At 43.5% G+C, this 25,425-nt stretch overlaps 2 protein-coding genes across 2 annotated transcripts; both read left to right on the plus strand.

Moving 5' to 3' along the window:
• Positions 1–2,802, plus strand: timm10b (translocase of inner mitochondrial membrane 10 homolog B (yeast)). The gene is made up of 3 exons (XM_012850015.3): positions 1–298; positions 382–477; positions 995–2,802. Exons 1-3 carry the CDS (start codon positions 272–274, stop codon positions 1,481–1,483), a joined length of 612 nt encoding a protein of 203 aa, XP_012705469.2. The 5' UTR covers positions 1–271; the 3' UTR covers positions 1,484–2,802.
• A 2,109-nt stretch (positions 2,803–4,911) lies between these two features.
• ilk (integrin-linked kinase) lies at positions 4,912–24,763 on the plus strand. The gene is made up of 13 exons (XM_012850013.3): positions 4,912–5,019; positions 5,477–5,628; positions 11,036–11,201; positions 11,313–11,408; positions 11,600–11,696; positions 11,833–11,916; positions 12,008–12,093; positions 12,211–12,320; positions 20,641–20,768; positions 21,003–21,124; positions 23,056–23,155; positions 23,341–23,471; positions 23,829–24,763. Exons 2-13 carry the CDS (start codon positions 5,540–5,542, stop codon positions 23,976–23,978), a joined length of 1,359 nt encoding a protein of 452 aa, XP_012705467.1. The 5' UTR covers positions 4,912–5,019; positions 5,477–5,539; the 3' UTR covers positions 23,979–24,763.
• Positions 24,764–25,425: the final 662 nt, after the last annotated feature.

Consider the following 25,425-nt stretch of genomic DNA (forward strand, 5'->3'; position numbering starts at 1 on the left):
CTCAGAGACGATCTTTTCCTTCAAACATGGCCGCTCGCATGTGAATGTCATGCCACCTCAATCCTTCAGTTGAATCAGTGAATTTCAGCTGTAGCTGCTTGAATTTTGGGGGTTTAAAGAAATTCTGATCTTGCCGATGTTTTTTTTACTCCGTCCATCTAGGTCGGTCACGAATTTGTAAGCCCCGAAATCCCTCGGTTCCGCGGTCCGAGTGCAGCTCACTTGTTAACACATTAGCATACCAGTGGATCGCCACCGAGGGGAAATAGCAATGGATCCTGACCAGCAGCTGAGAAACGTAAGTCACTTTTCCCCTCACAGTTTGACCGATCAATAAATAACGAGGTGTGGATGCTGACTGAACGACTGGATCTCTTCCAGCTGCGGGATTTCCTTCTGGTTTACAACCGCATGACTGAGATCTGCTTCCAGCGCTGCACAAGTAACTTCAACTACAGAAACCTTACAATGGACGAGGTACTGGGAAATAATCACAATCCCGTCAACATGATTGTAGAGCTTGCTGTATGTTTACTATTCTGTTGCAAACATGGTGTTTGTTGTTAGAAGAACCAATGTTTTACCTTTATTGTTTTTATTTATTTTTTTATCTGCTGATAGAATATGTATAGAGTAGATGATTCATTAATAATAAGGCGTGGATAATGTAATAAAGCATCCAAATCAATTTTCAAATTTAAAAAAAGTATTCAAATCAAATATTCTGCTTAAAAGTGAGTAATCATGTTAACTCAGTAAAGAGGATCTCAGGTGATATTTTGCTTTTTTCCCTTATCGTCGCTATAGGGCTAGATGATAACATAAAGTTTAGATTATTTTTTTACTTGTAAATGTGTGTTCTTTTTTATCCTTTTTTTTTGTTCTGTCTTTACAACATGAAATGTTTTATTTGTGAATGAAATAAATAGAAATGAAGCCAATATCGGCGCCCTAATATTGCATGCTGAATAACATTTCCTGGTGTCTTATCAAGGAGCGTTGCCTGGACAGCTGTGCTGGAAAGCTGATTCGCACGAACCACCGCTTGATGGGCACATATGTGCAGCTGATGCCTCGGATGGTGCAGCGGAGGATGGAGGAGATGGAGAGCAAGGCTGCCGAGAATGCAAAGGCAGCAGAGGCTGCGGCTACATCTGCAGCTGTTGGCGCTGCGGCCTCAGAATCTGCCCCAGGAGTTCAGACGCATATAAATTCACCTCCACCTACCCAGATTACTCCTCCGATGACTGAAGTAGCACCAGAAGTCCGTGACTCAACCTTAAAGATGGCAGGATTACAGAGTCCAGCTAATACAGTAGCCACAGGAATAAGTTTATCAGCTGCCACGCCCCTCTCACCCGGAACTGAAAGCGTAAATGTTTCAGAGCCTAAAGAAACTGGACCGTCGTATACAGCAGGAGTTTCTCAGCCTGCTGTATCTGGAATCCAGAAGGACTCTGAGGTTCCTAAAAAGGCATCATGATTAAAAACCTAAAAAGGAATCGTGACCAGAAAATGAGCCATGGGGCAGGTTCTACAGATAAGGGAGAAGGTCTGACAGGCTAAGAGAGTCATGAATCACAGGAGTCTTAGTGGTCTGACTGGTCAGTCTGTCTTCAGCTTCCCCCAAAAACAGCTGGTGAGGATCCCAAAAGTGGTATAAACCTTAATATCTCAGTTTTAGTTTGTTTTTATTTTGTAGATTTCTCATATAAAGGAACAATGTTTGGCAACAGTCATAAGCATGTCTGCTATTTCTGGTTTAAGATTTTAAAAAATACTTAAATGATTGCTGACCAAACAAAATGTAACTTAAGGGGATAGTTTAGGATTTTTTAATTTAGGTTATGTTAAAAGGCTATAAGCAGTTAATGTCTTAACTACAGCAGACAATTCTCATGGTGCCGTCATTTGGTGTAAATCCAGATTAGTTGGTTTCAGATGCTAAAGCTAATGGCTAGGTTGCGAGAGGCCAAGACTAGATCTGACATTTGTCTTAAAATGAATCCAATCTCATAAACGAAGCAGTTTATTGGAATACCCTTTTATAAACCCTTTAACTGTTTTCATGTTTGCATTAGATTTTTTTTTTTTTTTTTTAAACAAAAGCTGACCATTAGTTACAAAGGAAATAGAGACGGTAAGTAGTTGTGCTGTGTAAACTACATCCTAGGAACAAAATATGTCAGGTGTTTCTAGTCAAAGTAACTGGTGTAAAAAAACAACAACTGTCAAAGCTAAATTATGTTTAAGTAATTCATATATTGTTTTACTGTGCCTTTTTAAATAGAGCTGCTACTTTGACTGGAAACTGTTTACTAGTTCAGTTTTCTGTATCTTGTTCACACAGGAAGGATGTGCACAGCCTCCTACCTAAATAAATCAGTACAGACATGTCAGTTTAAAGGTTTATAAACACACCTTTGCATAAGCTGGACAAAAACCAGCTTTTGTCTTCATCCCTGTCTGACTAGCTGTTATATTTGGTCTTCAAGGCAAGCTAATATGTATTTATACAAAATAAAAATCCCAACATTTACCAGCCTGTAGCATTTTAACATGATCTCATTTCTAATTGCATACCCCATCCCTTTAAATACCTCTGTCATTTTACCTGTTTTCATCTATGACTGCTGTTTTTGAAAGTTTATTTACTTTAAAGACAATGGTGAAATACTGAAATGATGTAGTGATGGTGCGCTGTGGTGATGTCCACCAAAAGCTGTACAAGTTGTAAAAAGCAGTGCCAGTTCTGATATATCATGTAGCACAATGTGAAATAAAGGTGCTTGTATATCAACATTCCAAGTTTTCTATTTTTTTTTTCATTGGACTCAAGAGACATAAAACGGCACGTTAATTAGGCACTGGATCTACTCAAATGATTCTTCTGAATAGTTTTTAATTTATTACAGGCTGTCCTGCAGCAAGCGGTTCTGACAAAGGCTGCAGGTCTGACTGCTGCGGTTGTGAATGCAGTTCATGACACCGGTCACGTCTGTCTCCTCCCATAGTTTCCTTCCTGTTGTTGCATTATCACAATGATCTCATAGCCAGATCCAGCGTTCTGATCTGTCACACACTTGTCAAAATGCGCTAAGGCCGTGATAAACAAGCTGAGCTTTCAGACAATGGCGACATTCTACAAGAAGTCGGTGGGATTAGCATAAAGGTAATTACTTTTAACCGCTGTTATACTATGGTGAATACGGTCTGTTGCATGCAATGGTTATAATGAGATAAAAAAGGGATCAAAGAAAGGCTACTTTATAACCATTTTCACTTCATCAAAGGCCTTTGGCTGTTTTTCTATTTTAAGTGGCTTGTTGGCAAAATTGTATAATTACTATTTTCCAGTTGCTTTACATTCCAAGACGTCACTAAATAGAAGCTACGTGAAAATTTGCCTCTGAAAAATAAGTAATTGCTATACTATTGCTAAATGTGGCGATGACAGTATTGATAATGATCAACCCACATTTTTCGGAAATAATTCTTTCGCGGCAGCTCACCATGACCTTTACTATCTCTGGCTCTAAAGACATACATCAGATGTGGGCATAAAGGCTAAACTCCAACCAATGAGCCAAATATTTTATCTAATTACACAGCAGGAGTGCATGACTCTTACAACATCCTGTCCTGCCTAATATTACGTACCACCAGTGCTCTAAATGTGCAATATTGCAGAAACTGATGTTGCCATGGTGAGTACAAATCCAAGTGTTGCGCAACTCTGCTTCCTGAAAAAATGCAGGCCCCCTGGAAAACCAATTAAATATTTATGTAAACATTACACCTTTAAATTGTCACATATTTGCTCTCTTTCTGTCATGTGATTTTTTCTTTTTAGACGATGTATTCACATTACGTTGAATATTTTAGTAAACACCTTTGGGTCAGACTGATCCAAAGGTTCATTGGCTCCGAAAGGCGTTCAGAGAGATCTCAATGAAGAAGAGCACCGTTGGGATGCGGTGGAGCGGTAGAGTCGCATCATGGATGCGCAGCACACACATCTACAGCAACTGTGTGATCCTATCATGTTAATATGGAGGAAAATATCTGATCAACACATTTTTGAAACTATGCCACAAGAAACTGAGGCAACTGTGACAACAAAAGTGTTCACCCCATGTTACCAGCAAGGTGGACCGTAAAATCGATAGGTGGTTTATGGATTATGCTGCAAGTTATGCAAGGACGTTACAGTAATAGCCACCTGTATATTATGCTCACAATTCTGCCTATAGTCATCTGCACATATATTTAAAGTACATGTAAACTCTGTTATAATAACAATCATCCGTATATTGTGCTATTGTACATATCTGTAAAACTCTATTCATAGTAATTTCCACCTGTATATTATATTCGGTACATATCCAGCTGTATATTTTGTTCACAATACTAGTTATCTATATATTATACTCATAGGACAAATCTATCAGTAAAATTCTGTCTATAATAGTATACATCTTTATATTTATTCAGTAAAAACCCATGTCCTGTACTTATGGAACCATTGTTTATCCTGCATTTGCTGCTACTGCACTTCTGGTTAGACCTAAACTGCATTCAGTTCCCCTGTACCTGTACCTGTGTAATGACAACAATGAATCTAATCTAATCTAATCTAATCTAATCTAAGTAGTTGCGTAATTCTTCCAAAAATGTGTTGTCTGTAAAAAATATCTTTCACTTAAAATTTAGATCCCAATCATTGTAATATTTTAACAGTTTACATTTTTTTTTCCCTTTTTTTGGGGGGGTGGTTCCTGTTGTTTTGTTTGTTTGTTTTGTTTTTTTTTTTTGCTCCAAAGTCAGACGCATTGTTGCCTTGCGTCCTGCAGGGGGCGCCGCTGTGTCTTTGTCACAGGACGTTACTGTCAGAGGGGGAGTCTGGAGCCCACATCAATCGGGGCGTGGACTCAGAGCGACCAGTGGAGAGGAGACGGTGGTGGTTCTGGGGTGGGGGGGAAGAAGAAAAACAGAAAGAACTCCTCAAGATACCAACTGGTAAGACTTTCGACACTTTATCTCAATGTGCTCACAAACCCTTTGTAGTTTTTGTTTATGTTGAGAGTTTTGTTGTGGGCTAAACTTTTTAACAATGGGTTCCATAGTGATCCAGAGGGGCCAGCCCATCCGAGCCCACGTAGAAAGAAAAGGCAAGGAGGAAATGTTGGAAGGTCTCAACTATTTGTTGACTTCACAACACAGCTAATTCTAGCTCTTTCAATTGCAGAGAGCTGTGGTTTGTTTGAAATGTAACAGCTACACAACCATGGCTTTAAAAATGATACAGTTTTAATTGTAACGCAAGTTCAGTTCAAAATATCTTTTTTCCCAGATTTCCTGTAAAGCAAGAAGCTACAAAAATCAACAGTTTTTTTTCCTTCTTCTTGTTTTTGCTTCTGTTTGAGAGAACAAAGCACCTAAGAATTATTGTACCTTTTTTTTTTCTTTTCTCCAGACTCTCATGTCCCATGCTTTTTAAAGAGACCCGGGGAACAAACTGCCAGCCTACAACACCAGCATGGATGACATTTTCACACAGTGTCGAGAAGGGAACTCAGTGGCTGTCCGTCTGTGGCTGGACAACACAGAGAATGACCTCAACCTGGGGTAAGTTCACGTATCAGTCCCCTAATGTCTGCAATGCTGGAGTGATGCCTGCACTGCGAGGGGATCTCCGGTCCATTTGGATGCTGGAATTTAGCTGTGAAATCATTACAATCACAGGTGAACGCAGGTCATGCTAAAACTGGTGTTCTTTCTGTGGAAAAGGGCAGGTTTGTGCGTGCGTGTGTGTGTGTGTGTGTGCGTACACAGGGATTAATGCCATATTGAAGATTCGCTCATAGTTTCCATATTACGATTTTATTGCTGCTCTGCACGCTTCGCTTGTCTTTCTACTGATGATGGTGTTTACCGCAACTCTAGAAACGTGTCTGCACTAACCAAAAAGTTCAGCTTTGTGATTAGGGCTTAACAACAGGAGAAAATCTTTGAATGGCTGTGGCGTTATGGAGTATTGTGAGGAACAATATCGGTTGCGACATTTCCACATTTTCCTCATTCCTGCGCCACGATTCTTCCAGCTGTTTTTTTTTTTTTTGTGGCCTTCAGCATCTCGGGCAAAGTTTAGGGTAGGTGCAGTGAGACTAAAATCTGACATGCTGAAAATCTAACTGGCATGAAAAGTGTGAATTTGTTACTCCTGGAATTTAATAGGCCACAAATATTGCATGCCAAACAGCCATTAGCCCGATTACCATTGCACCTACTGATATTATTTGACATCTTGTGCATCCCTGTGTAGATGTGGCCATTCACACTTTTGATTAAACGTGTGGAAAAATGATTAAGCCATCAGGGAAAATATTACATAACTCTGGGAATCATTTTAACTTTTACTCTCATTGTGCAAAGAAATGCTATGCAGATGATATACTTCTCTTTGAATGCTGTGTTCAATTCATCTCGGAAGTCCAACCTTGGATCTGGCAATAACTACCCCACACCCGAGTCACAAGAATTGTAGCTGCATGTCCAAAAAATAAGATTTGCTAATTGTTGTCGTGGCTAACTGCTACTAGCAATACAAATCGACAATAACTTGCCTTAACAAAAAACTTTATGTAATGCCTTCAGGTTGGTCACCTTCTGCCAGGCTTCTGGCTTAGTTCTCTAAATACTCCACCGGTCGCTCAGTTACTGCTTCACTTGAACTGGAGTTTCCATTCATTTCAGAATCCTGATCTAAGATCCGGTTCTGCCGGAGGTTTTCCTTCCTGTTAATGGGGAGTTTTTCTTCCCACTGTCGCTCCATGCTTGTTCAGTATGAGGGATTGCTGCAAAGCCATGGACAATGCAGACGACTCTCCCTGTGGCTCTACGCTTCTCCAGGAGTGAATGCTGCTTGTCGGGACTTTGATGCAATCAACTGGTTTCCTTATATAGGAAATTTTTGACCAATCTGTATAATATGAGTGAACTTGGCTTTGTAAAGTGCCTTGAGATGACATGTTTCATGAATTGGCGCTATATAAATAAAATTGAATTGAATTGAATTTGTTTTCGCTTAACCTTTTGCATCCTGCATGTCCTTGAGGTTGTGTGATGCGGCCCTGAATCTGGAGCTATCTCCTTCTAAGTTTGAAATCTTTGGACTTAGATGGTCTTTTTGTGAAAAACAAGCCCATAAAAAGTCAGCTTTTTAGTTTTTTATAAACATATTTTTCTCTTGCTGTGAAGCATTTTTTTGATATATTGATATATAATTATGGGTTGTTTAATGACAATTTTAAGTTAATTAACTTTTAATTAAAATATTACAATTTTAGGGATGTTTTTAGGGGAGATCAATCCTTAAGGTTCTGAATTGTTCCAAAACGCTGTTGCTTTTTCCCCCCCCACTTTCTCTTTGTTAGAAGGAGTAAGACGTCTCAACTAGAGACTCTGGTTATCTCATTCTTGGACCCGGCCATATATGTACAATTTGTTGACGTACGGGCCCCAGAGTTGCTGGCCAACCGCGCAGCAGTCAAGTCCATTTCCTCTGCTTAGCTCCATACAGGGCCAAGCCCATCGCTGACAGAACTTCTCAGGCAGCTCCTCTACAGTCACACATAAACAAATGAATAAGCAGTCATTATGATGAAGGCCTTCTTTGGCCGTTAACTCTGAGGAAGCTCAGCTATGTGAAGCGGCCCCCCCCTCTGTCCAGCTCAGGATGCCCAAAACGCTCAATAAAAGCATTAAGTATTGTCGAGATAATAGGTTGGAACTGAAAGCGGTGCCTGAGAGCAGCCAGCGAAGCATTTAATAAGTACTCTGCCTCTAGAAGCGAGTGACACAGGAAAACACATGAAAAAAAGGCAGACTTAGAAGGAATGTGTAGCTCAGACTATTTTCCACTCTGTCATTCCTGCCTTTTTTTTTCTCCCCCTCTTGTTACTTTTTTTAGCCCACAGGGTGGGTTAGTCTGTGAGCTGTCTGTCCACAGTTCTGCATCAGGGCTGACGGAGAATGAGCCTAGCTGCTCTTTCACTTCGGTGCGAGCTGCTATTTCCTAAAAGCCTCCTTCGAAATTTATTGTTCAACTAAATGCAGAGTTTTGCGGCTTCGCAGGGAGCTGCGAGAAACCCCAGCAGCCCGCGGACTCCGGCTCAGGCGATGTAATGAGCTGCAGGGCAAGAAAGAGGCCGGTCCACACTGGAGGTGAGATGGCCTGGCTCCTCGCAGACTGTAAACGGTCATGTATACACCGTGGCGGTCCGTTTGTGTCCCCTCGCACACGGTGGCAGGCATTCCAACTTGTGAACAGATATTTATCGCCGGGCCAATCATCGCACGGGAAGAGGCTGCAGCCGCAGAGAGGAAGCATGTGCTTAAGTCTAAATAAAGATTACTCGGAGGTGGGTGCACGAACCTGTCAAAGAGCAAACCACACATAGAGTGTTTTGTCAGCTGAGATGCACATCGTTAGCAGGGCACTCCATGAATGTTTTTTTTTTATATTGTATTGCTACTAGAAAAATACTCTAGCTTTTTTTAATATTGATACTTATTCTAGATATCAGAAGTATATTCGAGTAGGCTTTTATACCTACAATGATGTGGAAAAAGTTACAGATTTCTTTATTTCCTGTTTTTGTCACAGTTAAATGTTTCAGGTCCTTAAACAAATCTAATGTTTGACCAATATAATCTGATTAAATGCAAAATACAGTTTTCAAGCCTCGGGCTGATTACTGCCAGACCTGCAGAACCAGGAAACCACCTAAACAGAACCTGTCTGACAAAATGAAGTAGGCTAAAAAGATTTTAAAAAGTAAAATATAATTCCTTGTTCTTATTGTGTAGAAAATTCAATTCAATTCAATTCAATTTTATTTATATAGCGCCAAATCATGAAACATGTCATCTCAAGGCACTTTACAAAGTCAAGTTCAATCATATTATACAGATTGGGTCAGATTATACAGATTGGTCAAAAATGTCCTATATAAGGAAACCAGTTGATTGCATCAAAGTCCCGACAAGCAGCATTCACTCCTGGGTAACCGTAGAGCCACATGGAGAGTTGTCTGCATTGTCCATGGCTTTGCTGCAATCCCTCATACTGAGCAAGCATCAAGCGACAGTGGGAAGAAAAACTCCCCATTAACGGGAAGGAAAACCTCCGGCAGAACCCGGCTCAGTATGAACGGTCAGAAAACCATCAAAGTTGTCAATGTTTAAAATGTGTTAAAGCTATGCAAAAATTCATTCGAGTCAGTCCAACAGCACAATGTATTTTTTCAACGTCACCATTATTAATTAATAAAATAAGATTTTTATTTACTTTAAATGTAAACCACCATTTCTTTTTAACATTCTTTGTTTGAGATGCTACATTTGAATTTTGAATTTTTGATATTGTGGTTACTACACTTTTTATGGTAATTTAATTTTAAAAACGATATTGCTCACAGTTAGCTGTTTTATCACAGTAAACATCCAATCAGTAATCTTTTCATCTCCAACCCAAAGAAATGTAAGAACACATGAGAAACAAAGCCACTGACATCTATCAGTCTGGAAGGGTGTAATTACAAATCCATTCATAAGGTACTGAGACTCCTGAGAACCACAGTGGGAGCCAATTATTCACAAACCTGCAAAGCTGAGCGTGTATAGGCAGTGTATGGATGAATGTATGGATGGATGGCTGGATGGATGGATTGATGGATGGATTGATGGATGGATGGATGGATGGATGGATCTTGAAGGAGAATGTCCAGCCATTATTCTGTGACCTTAAGCTCAGGCGCTCGTAGGTTTTGCATCACGGGGAATGATCCACAGTACACCGTCACATTCACAGCTGAATTGCTCGAAAAATTCAAAGTTTGGAGTGGTCTAGTCAAAGTCTTGACTTAAATCCAATTGCGGTGCTATTCCATGACCTTAAGCAGGCTGTCCATGCTCAAAAAACATCCAAAATCTCTGAATTAAAACAATTCTGCAAAGAGTGACCCAAAAAGTCACCACAGCAATGCAAAAGACTCGCTGACAGTTATTACAAAGGCTTGATGACAGGTGTTGCTGTAAAGGATGGCAAAACCAGTTATTAGGTTTTAGATGACAAATACTTTTTTTTCTTTTGGGTGAGGTTGGTGCAGTTATGTTTTTCTTTCCCCTACTAAATGAAATCATGGTTTGAGAGTTGCTTTTTGTATTCACTCGGATTATTAGTCTCTGTTATTAAAGTTTGTTTAAAGACCTGAAACATTGAAGCGTGACAGAAAAGCAAAGGCAGAAGAACCCTTTAAGGGGCAAATACTTTTTCACAGCACTGAAACAGGAATCAAGATATTATTTAGGAAGGTTTGGAGAATTGCAGTTTTGTGTGTGTGTGTGTGTGTGTACATGTGTGTATGTGTGTGTGTAAAACTTTGTTTTCAGGGCCTGGTTCTGGTTTGTATGTGAAGTTTCTTGCCTTTAGCTTGTTCCACAACAAGTGCAAAACATTTTAAATCAGGACCAGAGCAGATAACCAACTCAGCCACAGAGGAAAGGACTCTTTTTTTTGTTGTTGCACAAACAAGAAAGACTCCTGCTTTTCGTTCTGTTTTTTGGGTCACTGGGCAGTCCAGTACGGTACACCCACACCTGAAAGACGTCAGAACTCACACTGCTCCTTCTGTCTTCTTCAACATCATCTATAAATATTTAAAATGAACAGGCACATTCTTTGTTCTTTGTCGTTCTGCCAGATGTCGATCTGATTTAACTTCTGCCAGAAGATTGCATATTTAGTCCTTTTATTGTTACGGCTGTTGACTATTTACACTTGTGATGTGGACATTGATGAACAGACGAATGCTGTTCCTGCTTATTCTTTGGACATTTGGATCCCCGAAAAGAAATTCTCTGTATTATTTAATTTAGAGCTTTAATTGCCTCTATTTGTCTGTTTGTGTGTTTTGCAAACGGATAAATAAATGAGAAATCCCAGCTCCTCAGTCTTCCACTTATCTTGTAGAGACGACCACGGCTTCAGCCCTCTCCACTGGGCGTGCAGGGAAGGGAGGAGCGGCGTTGTCGACATGCTCATCATGAGAGGAGCTCGAATCAACGTGATGAACCGTGGAGATGACACACCTCTGCATCTGGCAGCGAGCCACGGGCACAGGGACATCGTGGCTAAGGTTCGCTTTCTAAGACGCGGCTAAACTCTATATGTCTATTTGCACTTTGGTTGTTGTTTTTTTTTTTTGTTTTTTTGTGTGTTCCCTGACTTTCTGACCTGTGGATTGCAGCTGATTCAGTGCAAAGCAGACCCCAATACAGTCAACGAGCACGGGAACACCCCGCTGCACTACGCCTGCTTCTGGGGCCACGACGAAGTTGCAGAGGTGCAGCACTCTACACCGACACACACTTTTTGCATGCCCTTTTTGGTGAGATGTGTTGGGAAAAAGTGCCCTCTTATGGGCAGAAACCGCTACTGCAGCAAGACCTCCTTCCTTTATCAATACAGTTAAAGCTTACATAATTATATACATGCTTATTTTTATGAGTCTAAGGTAGTGTCTTTCTTTTTTAGGACCTGCTAACCCACGGAGCCCAGGTGTGTGTGTGTAACAGATACGGGCAGACACCTCTGGATAAGGCCAAGCCGCACTTAAAACAGCTGCTGCAAGGTCAGAATTCATTTATAGGTTTTTAAACACACCCGCAGTTTTTAATCCACGGTAAAGGATTGTAAAGGCAAACTAAGAACACATTTCTGATGATTTAACTCCTTGATTTTTCTTTCTTTTTTTTTCTTTTTTTTAGAGAAGGCAGAGAAAATGGGCCAGAACCTGACCAAAATCCCATACAAGGAAACCTTCTGGAAGGGTACAATGAGAACACGACCCCGTGAGTAGCATTCCTCTAATAAAACAGGAGCAAAACACGATGTCAAATTAGGATGTGTTCTTTATTATTCATGCTGCCTTTCCTCTCATAGGTAACGGCACCCTCAACAAGCAAGCTGGTATTGATTACAAGCAGCTCTCGCTCCTGGCAAAGATCAATGAGAACCAGTCTGGAGAGGTCAGCTGCTTTATGCCTTTTACTGCTGATTGACAGTTGTTGTTGTTGTTTTTTTTTTTGTTTTTCTTTTTTTAGCTCTTCCAGCTGATCGCTGGACTGTGTGTGCTCTACTTTTAGTTGTGGCAGGGCCGATGGCAAGGGGATGAGATTGTGGTGAAGGTGCTGCATGTGAGAGACTGGACCACCAGGAAGAGCAGAGACTTCAACGAGGAGCATCCGAAACTCAGGTTTCTTTACAGCTAGACTGTTGTTGTTTTTATTGTAAGGTACATTTACAGTCCCAAGTTTACATACACTGACCAAACGCATTCATTTTGTAATGTTTTTGGAACTTACATTTCTTGTTGAAAAAAAAAAAAAAACTTCAATTATTTTTTAATTTGTTGCAAAAGTTTGAATCTATTGCAGATTTTAACTATTTAATTTAAGGTCAGAATTATACATTCGGGTTCAAATACAGAAGAGAAACCACTCTAAGCCACCACTAAGCCTTTTGCAGTAATTCTGGCTGGGTATTTGACCGCTTTTCTTGGCAGAGTCAGTAGATTAACTAATAGTCTTAAGCATAGTCTACAAAGTTTTAATAAGGTTAATGCCACAGCTTTTAGATAAGCATTCTGGAAGTTAGATGTTATTAATTCTTGCTTGATTTTGATGTTTGTTTTGGAACATTGTTTCCAAGTTTCAGCCATCTGACCCAAACCTCCACCCTCAGATAAAGAGGACTTAGTTGTGATGTTGAAAAATGACTCTCACTGCCCAGAGTGAACAGGGTTTTACATCAAGATGGACTTAGATGGTGCCTTACAAAAACAAGGGCCCAAAGCAACTCATTCAAACTTGAACTGTGAAGCTGATCAAATGGACAAATGCCTTCTGGAAAAGAAAAAAAAAACGTGTTAAAGTGCAGTGAGACAAAGATTCAAGTCTTTGGATATATAAAGATTGTTTTTGGAAGAGTCATAAGAGTGGTTTCAGACTTAAGAACCTGTTACCAGCTGTCAAGCACAATGGTGGAGTACAACAGAGGAAGGACTACTTCTAAATCCTTCAACTTCACATCAAATCAACAGTCAGATGGTCAAAAACTTCAACATAGTTGCTTTTCAGTAGGGCAATGATCCCAAACACATCAAATCTGATTTTTTAATGGATAAAGAAGGATAACATAACATTTTTGGAATGGCCACAACCTCAAGCATATTAAAACTATAAGAACTAGGCATAAAATGTAATGATTTGAATAAGGAGAACCCAAATGTTAGCCAGACACAGAGCTGAAGCTTTAAAAAAGGGGTTTATTAGCAAAAGGTCCAGGGGACAAAAGACTTGGCTCCAGGCAACACAACAAGGCAAACTCAAAAAGCGGACGAGCCGAAAGTAAAACGGGCAAGCGGACAGGCAGGCTAAACAAAAAACAGAAGGGAAAGAACTCTTACCGGGGAACTTGGACATGGGGGATAACACAAGACGTCCTGACAACAAACCAAAAACTAAAGCGGGCTTAAATAGATGACCGGAACAAAAGAGCAGGGCGGGACTAATTGACCAACACAGGTGGAAATAATAAACGGAGCACACTGACTAAACCTAAGGTAAAAAGCAAGACAAAGACTGGACCAACACTAGCTGAAATAAAGACTAATACCGGTTAAGGATAAATCCAATACAAAACGACACAACACAGAAATAAATCCTAAAACAGAAAAGTCGACTAACTGAAAATAACCAAAACCACAACAGAACATTACAGAGCCCCCCCCTCAAGGGCGGATTCTAGACGCCCTTACGTCTCTACAAAGAAACTAAATAAAAGTCTGACCGGGCGGGTGGAGGGGGCTACAGGCAGGAGGGTCAGAAAAAAAAAAAGACAAAACAACCAAAACAAGAGTCCAAAACAGAAAACAACCCACATCGGGCGAATCCAAACTAACAGAAAATCTCCCAAAACAGTTCCCCCAACAGAGAGTCCGGCGGTCTTCCCGGCGGACGACCCCAGCGAATCAGGAAGTCTGGCGGTCTTCCCGGCGGGGGGCCCCTGCGTGAGAGGCTCTCCGGCGGACGGCCCAGACGTGACAGGTTTCTCCGGCGGTCGTCCCGGCGGACGGCCCAGACGTGACAGGTTCTCCGGCGGTCGTCCCGGCGGACGGCCCAGACGTGACAGGTTCTCCGGCGGTCGTCCCGGCAGACGGCCCAGACGTGACAGGTTCTCCGGCGGTCGTCCCGGCAGACGGACCAGACGTGACAGGTTCTCCGGCGGTCGTCCCGGCAGACGGCCCAGACGTGACAGGTTCTCCCGGCGGTCGTCCCGGCGGACGGCCCAGACGTGACAGGTTCTCCGGCGGACTGCCCCGGCGTGACAGGTTCTCCGGCGGTCGTCCTGGCGGACGGACCAGACGTGACAGGTTCTCCGGCAGATAGCCCCGGCGTGACAGGTTCTCTAGCGGACGACCCCGGCGTGACAGGTTCTCTGGCGGACGGCCCCGGCATGCTAGGCTCTCCGGCGGACGTCCAGGAGGCCGTCTACGGAGCAGGAACCTCGGAGACCGGCGGCGGAGCAAGAATCTAGGAGGCCGGCGGCGGAGCAGGAATCTAGGAGGCCGGCGGCGAGGTCTGGAGAGAGAGAAGACAGAATCCGGCGCCGGACTACAGGGTAGGGAAGGCGTCAAACTAAAGACTACAGGCGGCGGCGTCTGGTTAGTGGCTACAGGCGGCGGCGCCTGGTTAGTGGCTACAGGCGGCGGCGCCTGGTTAGTGGCTACAGGCGGCGGCGCCTGGTTAGTGGCTACAGGCGGCGGCGCCTGGTTAGTGGCTACAGGCGGCGGCGCCTGGTTAGTGGCTAAAGACGGCGGCGCCTGGTCACTGGTTCCCGGTGCGGGAGCCTGGCTACAGGCGACTGAAAAAGGAGCCTGGTTACAGGTGACGGACGAAGGAGCCTGGCTACAGGCGACGGACGAAGGAGCCTGGCTACAGGCGACCGAAGGGGGAGCCTGACTACAGGCGACCGAAGGGGGAGCCTGACTACAGGCGACCGAAGGGGGAGCCTGACTACAGGCGACCGAAGGGGGAGCCTGACTACAGACGACCGAAGGGGGAGCCTGACTACAGGCGACCGAAGGGGGAGCCTGACTACAGGCGACCGACGAAGGAGCCTGACTACAGGCGACCGAAGGGGGAGCCTGACTACAGGCGACCGAAGGGGGAGCCTGACTACAGGCGACCGACGAAGGAGCCTGACTACAGGCGACCGACGAAGGAGCCTGACTACAGGCGACAGACGAAGGAGCCTGACTACAGGCGACAGACGAAGGAGCCTGACTACAGGCGACCGAAGGGGGAGCCTGACTACAGGCGACAGACGAAGGCGACAGACGAAGGAGCCTGACTACAGGCGACCGAAGGGGGAGCCTGACTACAGGCGACAGACGAAGGAGCCTGACTACAGGCGACCGAAGGGGGAGCCTGACTACAGGCGACCGAAGGGGAAGCCTGGCTACAGGCGACCGAAGGGGGAGCCTTACTACAGGCGACCGAAGGGGGGGCCTGACTACAGGCGACCGAAGGGGGGGCCTGACTACAGGCGACCGAAGGGGCCTGACTACAGGCGACAGACGAAGGAGCCTGACTACAGGCGGCAGACGAAAGAGCCTGACTACAGGCGGCGGAGGAAAGAGCCTGACTACAGGCGACGGAGGAAAGAGCCTGGCGACAGGCGACCGACGAAAGAGCCTGGCTACAGGCGACTGAAGGGGAAGCCTGGCTACAGGCGACTGAAGGGGAAGCCTGGCTACAGGCGACTGAAGGGGAAGCCTGGCTACAGGCGACTGAAGGGGAAGCCTGGCTACAGGCGACTGAAGGGGAAGCCTGGCTACAGGCGACTGAAGGGGAAGCCTGGCTACAGGCGACTGAAGGGGAAGCCTGGCTACAGGCGACTGAAGGGGAAGTCTGGCTACAGGCGACTGAAGGGGAAGCCTGGCTACAGGCGACTGAAGGGGAAGCCTGGCTACAGGCGACTGAAGGGGAAGCCTGGCTCCAGGCGACTGAAGGGGAAGCCTGGCTCCAGGCGACTGAAGGGGAAGCCTGGCTACAGGCGACTGAAGGGGGAGCCTGACTACAGGCGACTGAAAGGGGAGCCTGGCTACAGGCTGCTGAGGTGGGAGCCTGGCTACAGGCTGCTGAGGTGGGAGCCTGGCTACAGGCTGCTGAGGTGGGAGCCTGGCTACAGGCTGCTGAGGTGGGAGCCTGGCTACAGGCTGCTGAGGTGGGAGCCTGGCTACAGGCTGCTGAGGTGGGAGCCTGGCTACAGGCTGCTGAGGTGGGAGCCTGGCTACAGGCTGCTGAGGTGGGGGCCTGGCTACAGGCTGCTGAGGTGGGGGCCTGGCTACAGGCTGCTGGAGACCCCGGGCTGCAGGTTTCAGGAGACCCCGGGCTGCAGGTTTCAGGAGACCCCGGGCTGCAGGTTTCAGGCACCAAAGTCAGACCCTTAGCCACCAGGAGTCTCAGAATCAACTCCTGGAGGGTATTAGAAAGAGACGTCCAATAAAGTCTCTCCCAAAGCTGGCTGTCCATGAGGGCTATCTGGGGTCTGGACTTGTAAAGAACACCATGAGGCTCTAGGTCTCCAGGGGTTCCCGGTTGTTGCACCCCCTTCTGAGGTCCTGGATGACCGAAGAGCGAAGGATCCCCCTGGGTTCCAACGTCACAGGTCCGCGACGGACCACCCTGGGTTCCAACGTCGCACGTCAGCGCCGGACCAATCTGGGTTCCCACGTCGGACGCCAGCGACGGACCCCCCTGGGTTCCCGCGTCGGATGTCTGCGACGGACCCCTCTGGGTTCCCGCGTCGGATGTCTGCGACGGACCCCTCTGGGTTCCCATGTCGGACGTCAACGACGGACCCCTCTGGGTTCCCACGTCGGACATCTGCGACGGACCCCTCTGGGTTCCCACGTCGGACATCTGCGACGGACCCCTCTGGGTTCCCACGTCGGACATCTGCGACGGACCCTTCTGGGTTCCTACGTCGGACGTCTGTGGCAGCAGTTTCTGCTGGACCCCCTCCTGTGACTTGGGTGACGCCAAGTCCTCCTGGACCAATTCTCGGAACTTGGGCTTGATGGGAGTCGAGGGGTTGGCCAGACCCTCGGAGAGAGACTCGGGTCGGCTGTAGAAAGCCTGTAGTGCAGTCCTATAATGACCCTCAACTTCCTTTAACTTCTTCTCCAGCTCCTCAGAATATTGGATCAGTAGAGCCTCCCTGAGACGTTTGATGATGGGGGCAAAAGTTCTTATTTTGCTCTCCAATGTCAAGTACTCCGAGTCACGGACGCCAGCAGGGGGAGCTGTAGGCCTCTCAACTCTGGGAAGCGAGGAACTCCTGTCTGCTGGACCGGAAGTGGGTCGAGCCAGAGACTCGGCAGTCGGGTGAGGCCGGACTGGCTCATCGGGCGGCTGCCCGCCATTGCTGGATGGGGGGCCGGCAGACGAGCGCTTCCTCCTTCGGCGGCGAGACGGCGGGGCTAGCGGGGATGCCGGTTCCTCCCGACGGGACGGAACTGCCAGCGAAGACTCATTCGCCTCCGCGTCAGGAGGGGGAAACGGGACCGACTCAGGGAATAAGTCGGGACGGAGCTCCCAGATCATCTCGGCGTCGACCTCCAGAAAAAGGTCCGGATCCGGGATGAACGGCGATGAGGCGGACTGACAGGGTAAGTCCAATGAACAACAGCCTTGAGAGTGGGAGGATAGTGGTGCGCCGGGCTGAGTGAGCTTAGCTCCTCCAGAAAGGAGATAACGTGTCGGCTTGGGGTTCATGGTGGTCAGGACGTAATGTAATGATTTGAATAAGGAGAACCCAAATGTTAGCCAGACACAGAGCTGAAGCTTTAAAAAAGGGGTTTATTAGCAAAAGGTCCAGGGGACAAAAGACTTGGCTCCAGGCAACACAACAAGGCAAACTCAAAAAGCGGACGAGCCGAAAGTAAAACGGGCAAGCGGACAGGCAGGCTAAACAAAAAACAGAAGGGAAAGAACTCTTACCGGGGAACTTGGACATGGGGGATAACACAAGACGTCCTGACAACAAACCAAAAACTAAAGCGGGCTTAAATAGATGACCGGAACAAAAGAGCAGGGCGGGACTAATTGACCAACACAGGTGGAAATAATAAACGGAGCACACTGACTAAACCTAAGGTAAAAAGCAAGACAAAGACTGGACCAACACTAGCTGAAATAAAGACTAATACCGGTTAAGGATAAATCCAATACAAAACGACACAACACAGAAATAAATCCTAAAACAGAAAAGTCGACTAACTGAAAATAACCAAAACCACAACAGAACATTACATAAAAGGCAGATCTGTGGTACTAAACTAACAAATTTAAAGGAACTGTATTTCTGATAGGAAGAGTGATCAAATATTCAGGGATTTTATGCCAGAAGCTTGGTTACAAAAAAATAAATAGCTGCTTTGGAATTTGCTAAGGGACATTTAGCCACACATTAACCTTAATAAATGTCTGTATCTGATCATTTAATTCAAACTAGTGCTTGGAAATGATTGAGCTTGATTGTTTGGTAATCATTTCACAACGTGAAAAAAGAACAGTTCAGATAAATCATTAAAAAGGTGAACATAAATTGGACATTAATGCCCCTTATGTGTGAATGGAAACCTTTGAAAGGAACAGTAGGCTCACAGAATGAGAGAGTGGACCCAGTCTATAGAGACTGGGTCCACTCTCTATAGACCCAGTCTATAGAGACTGTAAACATTTGGACTCAAAATCATATCTAAAGGCTAGTTCACACTGCAGGATTTTAAAATAGTCGGCCGATTTTCAAAGCCCGAGAGACACCACACGTAAGGATAAAAAATCCCAGATAATACATGTTTGCTCGTATAGTGTGTGACTACTAGTCTGCCCGGGGATGAAAAGAGACCAGCAGTTGACCCTCTTTTTGCTAAAAAGATAAGATGCTGTGTGCTCTTTTACTTATGACAAAATTTGTATCTGCTGCGTCGGGAGCGCGCATTCAGCAGAAATAGCGAATCCAGTCACCTCCGCCTCATGCTGCCTCGTTCTGCCTGCAGACTCCGCTATGAAGCTTAGACCTGCCTGCAGTCATAGAGGGAAAAGCAGCCAGGACGAGGCCGCTGTCTGTGAGACTGACTGCAGAAGTGGACAGGCAATCACAGCTCCCTCGCGTAACGGAGAACGAATGGTGCCTTCACGGTGAAGTCACCAATAAAATAGAAAAAAAATTAGAAGTTGCTTTTTCGAAAATGGATAAATCGGTGGAGCAGAGGTCTGAAAAGTCGCTGGCAACAGCCCTGCTGTGACAAAGAGCATCAGCCTCCCCGGATAATGACAGGAGGGGTGTGTCTGTCTTTTCCCTCTCGCAACTGCAATCAGTCTGGCAGAGACCCAAGTGAGCCAGCGGATGAAGGCATGGATTGTTTGTTATCAAGAGCAACCTGAATCTTAGAGATAGCGGACTGGACCGGGCCAGCAGGCCAGGCCACCTTTGGGAGCACCTTTCCCGGTGCTCCACATGGCCAGTCTGCCCCTTCCGTTATTGACCATCTAAAGGGGTAGCTATGTTTTTCCCCTAAAAAAATGACTGTTGACTGAAACATGAAACATCGCCGTTCAAAATAAAATATTATTTCTATGTAATATAATATAACAAAGTAATATTTCTAACTTTCCTACCTCAGAGGACATTACGGCTCTGAGAAAAGAAAAACCTTTGAAGTCCTAACAGTTAACTATTTTTTTCCCTTCTCCCATGCGCGTGCACGCATGGAACTGGCACATTGCACCTTTAAGTAAATACCTTTTTATCTGGGTTACAAAATTTTTGTGCAACAAACACAAGGTTTATAATTTGACTTTTCTTTACTAATTGAATCTGTATTTTTCTTTCTGTTTGGGTGGATTCACCATCAAAAGATTTTATTTTAGTGTGCTGATACTAAACCCATTCTAACTCAGGTTGGACCCCAGAATCGTGTCTATAAACTATCCTATGAAGCATTTTCTCAGCTGTTCATGCAGCATCTTGTAGGCATGTGAAGTAAAGGACACTGCATCAGATTAGCTATGCACAACATAAAACAAAGCAAGTTTTACTTTTCCCCATCCTGACCATGTTTAATCAGTGTTTCCTATCTCAGGGACTCATTAGCCTGAAGGAAAAAAAAACAGGACATAAATGAGAGAACCCTTTAAACCAGCCAAGTCAAAGAAACCCCGCTGGAGAGAAGCACAGCTGTGTTCTTACTTCAGTTCTTCTTTTGCTTTCTTTTAAGAACTTATGCTCAAATAAAAGCACCCGGGCTCGACTTGGTTAATGTTAGCTAGAATAAAAGAGCTTCTATTAATGAGGTATAAAACTTAACTGTAAAAGGCTCCGGACATAGTGTGTAATGATATATGTTTTTTTTACAGTTTTAGTCTCATTGCCTGGAATAAAATATAATTTTATTCTAACACAGCAGAGCCAAGTTTTAGCTGTTTTTCTTTCTGCCTTTATAGAATATTTTCTCATCCAAACATTTTGCCTGTTCTTGGGGCATGTCAGTCGCCTCCTTCTCCTCACCCGATCATCATCGCCCACTACATGCCATACGGATCTCTGTACACCATACTCCACCAAGGCACAAGTGAGTCACTCACTTTATTGTGTAAGTACACGCTTTAAGGGCCACCATACACGGACATGTCCTGGATGTGGGTTACTATCGTGGATTTCTTATGTAAATGTATTAATCTTCACATGTGCACAGATAGCTCCCTACTTTCATACTTGTTACTAACATTGATAACAAAGGAATGCCAATTCTACGATCAGTTTCTGTATTTTGTTACACACGTTTCCCTTTCTTCTGCCTCCTCAGCGCTGGTGGTCGACCAAAGCCAAGCAGTCAAGTTCGCCCTGGACATTGCCAGTGGCATGGCGTTCCTCCACACCTTAGAGCCAATGGTATCACGGCTTTACCTCAACAGCAAGCATATCATGGTACGGTATTTCTCTCCTGTTTTAAACCTCGGGTACATCACTCTACACAATCATTGATACTTCAGGTACAAATGTGTAAAAATTTATTATTTTTTTATTACATCAGCATAATATCACACAGAATGTTTTTTTTAACTCCTGAGAGTTTATTCAGCAGCCTCATGATCTCATGTTAAGAGAAAATCACTATCCACATGCTTATTGGTACCCCAAACAATTCCTATTAAAAATGAATGTTTTTCACGTTGCTCAGAGTGCTTGATCAGCCTTTTAAACAATGATTTTCCTGGGTTAATCTCGTCGTTCAGGTCGATGTGTTGTGATTAACGGTGCATTGACCTGAATTTTGCATCAAATTTCCGAACTCCAGTATTTTTTTTACAACTTTGATTCTGTAATACAGACTTTGGATGGTTTCCATTTCTCTTTAACAATTAAAATGTAATAAAACAAAAAAAACAGCAATCAGCATATTTGTTTTCTCGCTTTCCTGTCTTGAGCAGTCATTAATTATTTATCTTAAAAAAAGCACAAGCACCAAAAACACTGTCAACACTGTGACTGAAATAGAGCAGTCGCTGTAAAACAAGGTTTTACAAATAGTTTAAAAGTTTTTCAAAATGGGGGCCGCTAACCCCTGGGGGGCCTCCAGGGGGCGGTAGAGGGCCTCAGAAAATAGGAGAGGAAAAAATCTAGACTAGAAAAAGTAGAATCTAACTATTTTTATTTTTATCATAAAATATCTTTTGATAATTTTTTAATTGTTATTATAAAATATAAATTGTGATAATATATCATATTGAAATGACAAACTCAGGGCATTTAAAACTAAACTTTGACACTCTTCTTCTGTCTATGTAAGAAAGGACTATCCCGCCTTGAATAAATAAGTAAATATATAATACTATAAATATTCCAAGTCACAATGAAGTTGTGAAATAATAAAATTATCTCCTCATTATTATTAAATATTTTTCATTCTACTTTTAAAATGTGCATGATAATATAAATATGTATTTCACATATTTTTTTCACAATAAAATAAATTATTATTGAGGCATTATTGTTTAATTCCAGCTGTTTTTGTTTCTAAATGTCATTTTTTAAAAGTCCTCTTTTAGTTCATAATAGCGTTTTTCCCAATGGCCTATTTATTTCATAACGGCACTTTTCAGCAGAATCACTTCGCCTGCCAATCAGCGGCAGTGAATTGGACCTGCATCCCTATTGGTTGATCCTTAAAAAGTGATTTGTTTTTCCTGACTCCATAAACCGATTTACTCAACGATCGCAAAGGTTCAGATCACTCTTCTAACAAATACCATGCCGTTCATGCGGCTGGCTCGGGTCTGTGCCAGGCTGAAACGGCCACATATTGCAGTTGCGAGAGGGAAAAGACAGACACACACACCCCTCATTCATTTACTGAGGAGGCTGATGCCCTCTGTCTCTCCGCTGCTGTTGCCAGCGACTTTTCAGATCCCCGCTCCACTGATTTATTTTGAGTAAAGCAACTTCTCGTTAGAAACTCTGTGTTAGACTGCTTTCGTCTGGGTAAAGAAGCAGCCAATCATACAGCTTGCCCCGCCTTGTTTCTCTTGATTGGCAGGCGAAGTGATTTTTCTGAAAAGTGTCTTAATGACAGAAATAGGCCATTGGGCAAAACCTCATTATGAAATAAAAGATGAATTTCTAAAAAAAATGACATTTTGAAATAAAAGCTGTTGGAATTAAATAAAAATAAATCAACAATAATGTATATTGTTGTGAAAAATATTAATGTGAAGTATATTTTTATTATTATAAAATATTTGGAGCATATTTTTCCATCACTTGTGGAAGGCCCTGTGTACAAGCAAACATGGGAACTCCTTGGGTTATATGTCACTTTTATGTTTGGTGAGTTTTTACCCAGTGTGTTTAATTTACAGATTGATGAGGACATGACAGCCAGACTCAGCATGGCAGATGCTAAGTTCTCCTTCCAGTGTCCCGGTCGCATGTACTCTCCGGCCTGGATGGCCCCTGAAGGTATTTGTTCCCACGTTAGATCTCCTTGGCCAAGTCTCCTTCCTGTTCCCTTAACAGCTCTTAGAACTTTTTTTTAGTCTGGGGATTTGCATTGTGTATGATTTACTTCCACTGCAGTGTTACTCATGCCATATATCTGAGTTATAATTTGCAGTTTTTCTTCTTCTTCTTCCTGCTGCTCTCAGCACTGCAGAAAAGGCCAGAGGACATCAACAGAAGATCTGCTGACATGTGGAGCTTTGCAGTGTTACTTTGGGAGCTTGTTACCAGAGAGGTCCCGTTCGCAGATCTCTCAAACATGGAGATAGGAATGAAGGTAACAAGGCACCAAACGATCAAACTCTACACTTTTCACTGTGCATTGCAAAAATGATTCACGCTTTTGGAAATATTCCATCTTTTGACACGTTACAAACACAAACTTGCTTGCTTTTCAATGGGTTTTTTTTTTTTTAGATGAACACAAACCTGAGCATAAAAATTGAGTTAACGGCATTCAAGCATTTTCGACAGATAAAGTTATAAAGAGTGTTGCATTCATTGCGTTTGGCCTGTCTAGGTCAGTAATGTGAGAATGTTGTGTGGGGAGTGTAAAACGTTTTTTGCAAAGCACTGTATATGGTATTATGTCAGGATATTTAAAGCAGAACCTAATGTTCCTCCCGTCGCGCAGATTGCTCTGGAGGGACTCCGGCCAACCATTCCACCAGGCATCTCGCCTCACATCTGCAAGCTGATGAGGCTCTGCATGAACGAAGACCCGGCCAAGAGGCCCAAGTTTGACATGATCGTTCCCATCTTGGAAAAGATGCAAGACAAGTGAACGTCTCAGAGGCAACGTGTCCACGTCTCTTTTTTTTTTTTTTTTTTTTTTTTTTTTTTTTGGCAATATTATCCAACCACTCTTTAGCTTCACTCCCGGACATGGCCACTGTAAATAAAGCCACAAACCACTGCAGCTGCATGTCGTTGGAACAAATTGCTACGCTCGTTTTGTTCAAGTTAATTTGAAGTTTTTGTGTTACTTTGCCTGCGTTGCTCTTGTATTATTACTCAAATGTTGTTGCTTTTTTAAATATTGGAAAACTTTATCTACAGTGGGAACGACATTTAAGTGATTCTTAAGACAGAAGCCGAACCAAAGAAGTGTGCATAGCATTATAGATTTTTATACACGCCTGCAACTGCAGAGGAAGTAAAGTTTTATATTTATGACAAATGTTTGCTCTAACATATTACCTTCCGTTTGTGAAGCACTTGGCATATAAATTATTTTCACTTGTAAATTTTGCAGTGGCCTTTTTGCTGTCAGGTTGCATTCAATGATGCTTTGACGCAGTGTGCCTTTAAGCTAAATTGACAGGTATTTTGTGAAAACACCTATTAATTTTATTGACTTATCTCATACTGCTGCAGAGTAGAACAAATATATATATACGCAGTTTCTCTGCTCTTTTTTTACTTTTTATCCTACTGGGTAACATTTATTTTTGACATTAAAATAGATTGTTGGCAAATATTAAAGTATCATTATACAAAATGAAATCCAACATAAAAAGATATTAAGACTGAAACGATTGAAAATAATGCATTAAACATTTTCTCATTTGTGTGTGTCAAATTTACCTATTAAAATTGCTATATAAGTAATGTGTTCAGAAGTTTTTTTTCTCACATTTATATTTCAAACTGATGTTTTTTTTTTTTGGTTTGCAGTTACCCTAGAGAAGTATTTCTCCACCATGGTCCTTAAGGCCAACTGTTCTTCATGTTTTAGATGTGTCTCTGCTCCAGTCCCCCTTGATTCAGATGATTGCATTACCTACTCAACATGCCATAAAGTGCTGCAGAAGAATTTTAATCAGCCTTTCATTTAGTTTGAAGCAGCAGGAAAACACCTTAAACATGCAGGACAGTGGGGCCTGAGGAGCAAGGGTTCAGATTCAGTTCAGTTCTTTATTGTCCCATGTGAGGAAATTTGGTGCACTACCGTGGTCAAAGTATAATCCACACACATCAGCGCAATATCACACTCGACAACATGGAATAAAACCATTAACCGTTCTAAAATGCACCCTGCTTGGTAAAGTTTGATTAGGAGCTTTCATAGCGCTTGGCACAAAATAATGTTTATACCGATTGCACATTATGGATGGCAATCTGTACCTTCGTCCTGAGAGAAGTAGAGTTATGATGGTTTTGGCTTTTGTCATAATCTGCCTGATCCAAATGTCAGACGGGGTGCTGCTGAATACCAATTATTTTGCTGG

Source organism: Fundulus heteroclitus, chromosome 11 (genome assembly GCF_011125445.2).
Source record: "Fundulus heteroclitus isolate FHET01 chromosome 11, MU-UCD_Fhet_4.1, whole genome shotgun sequence".
NCBI classification, from domain to species: Eukaryota; Metazoa; Chordata; class Actinopteri; order Cyprinodontiformes; family Fundulidae; genus Fundulus; species Fundulus heteroclitus.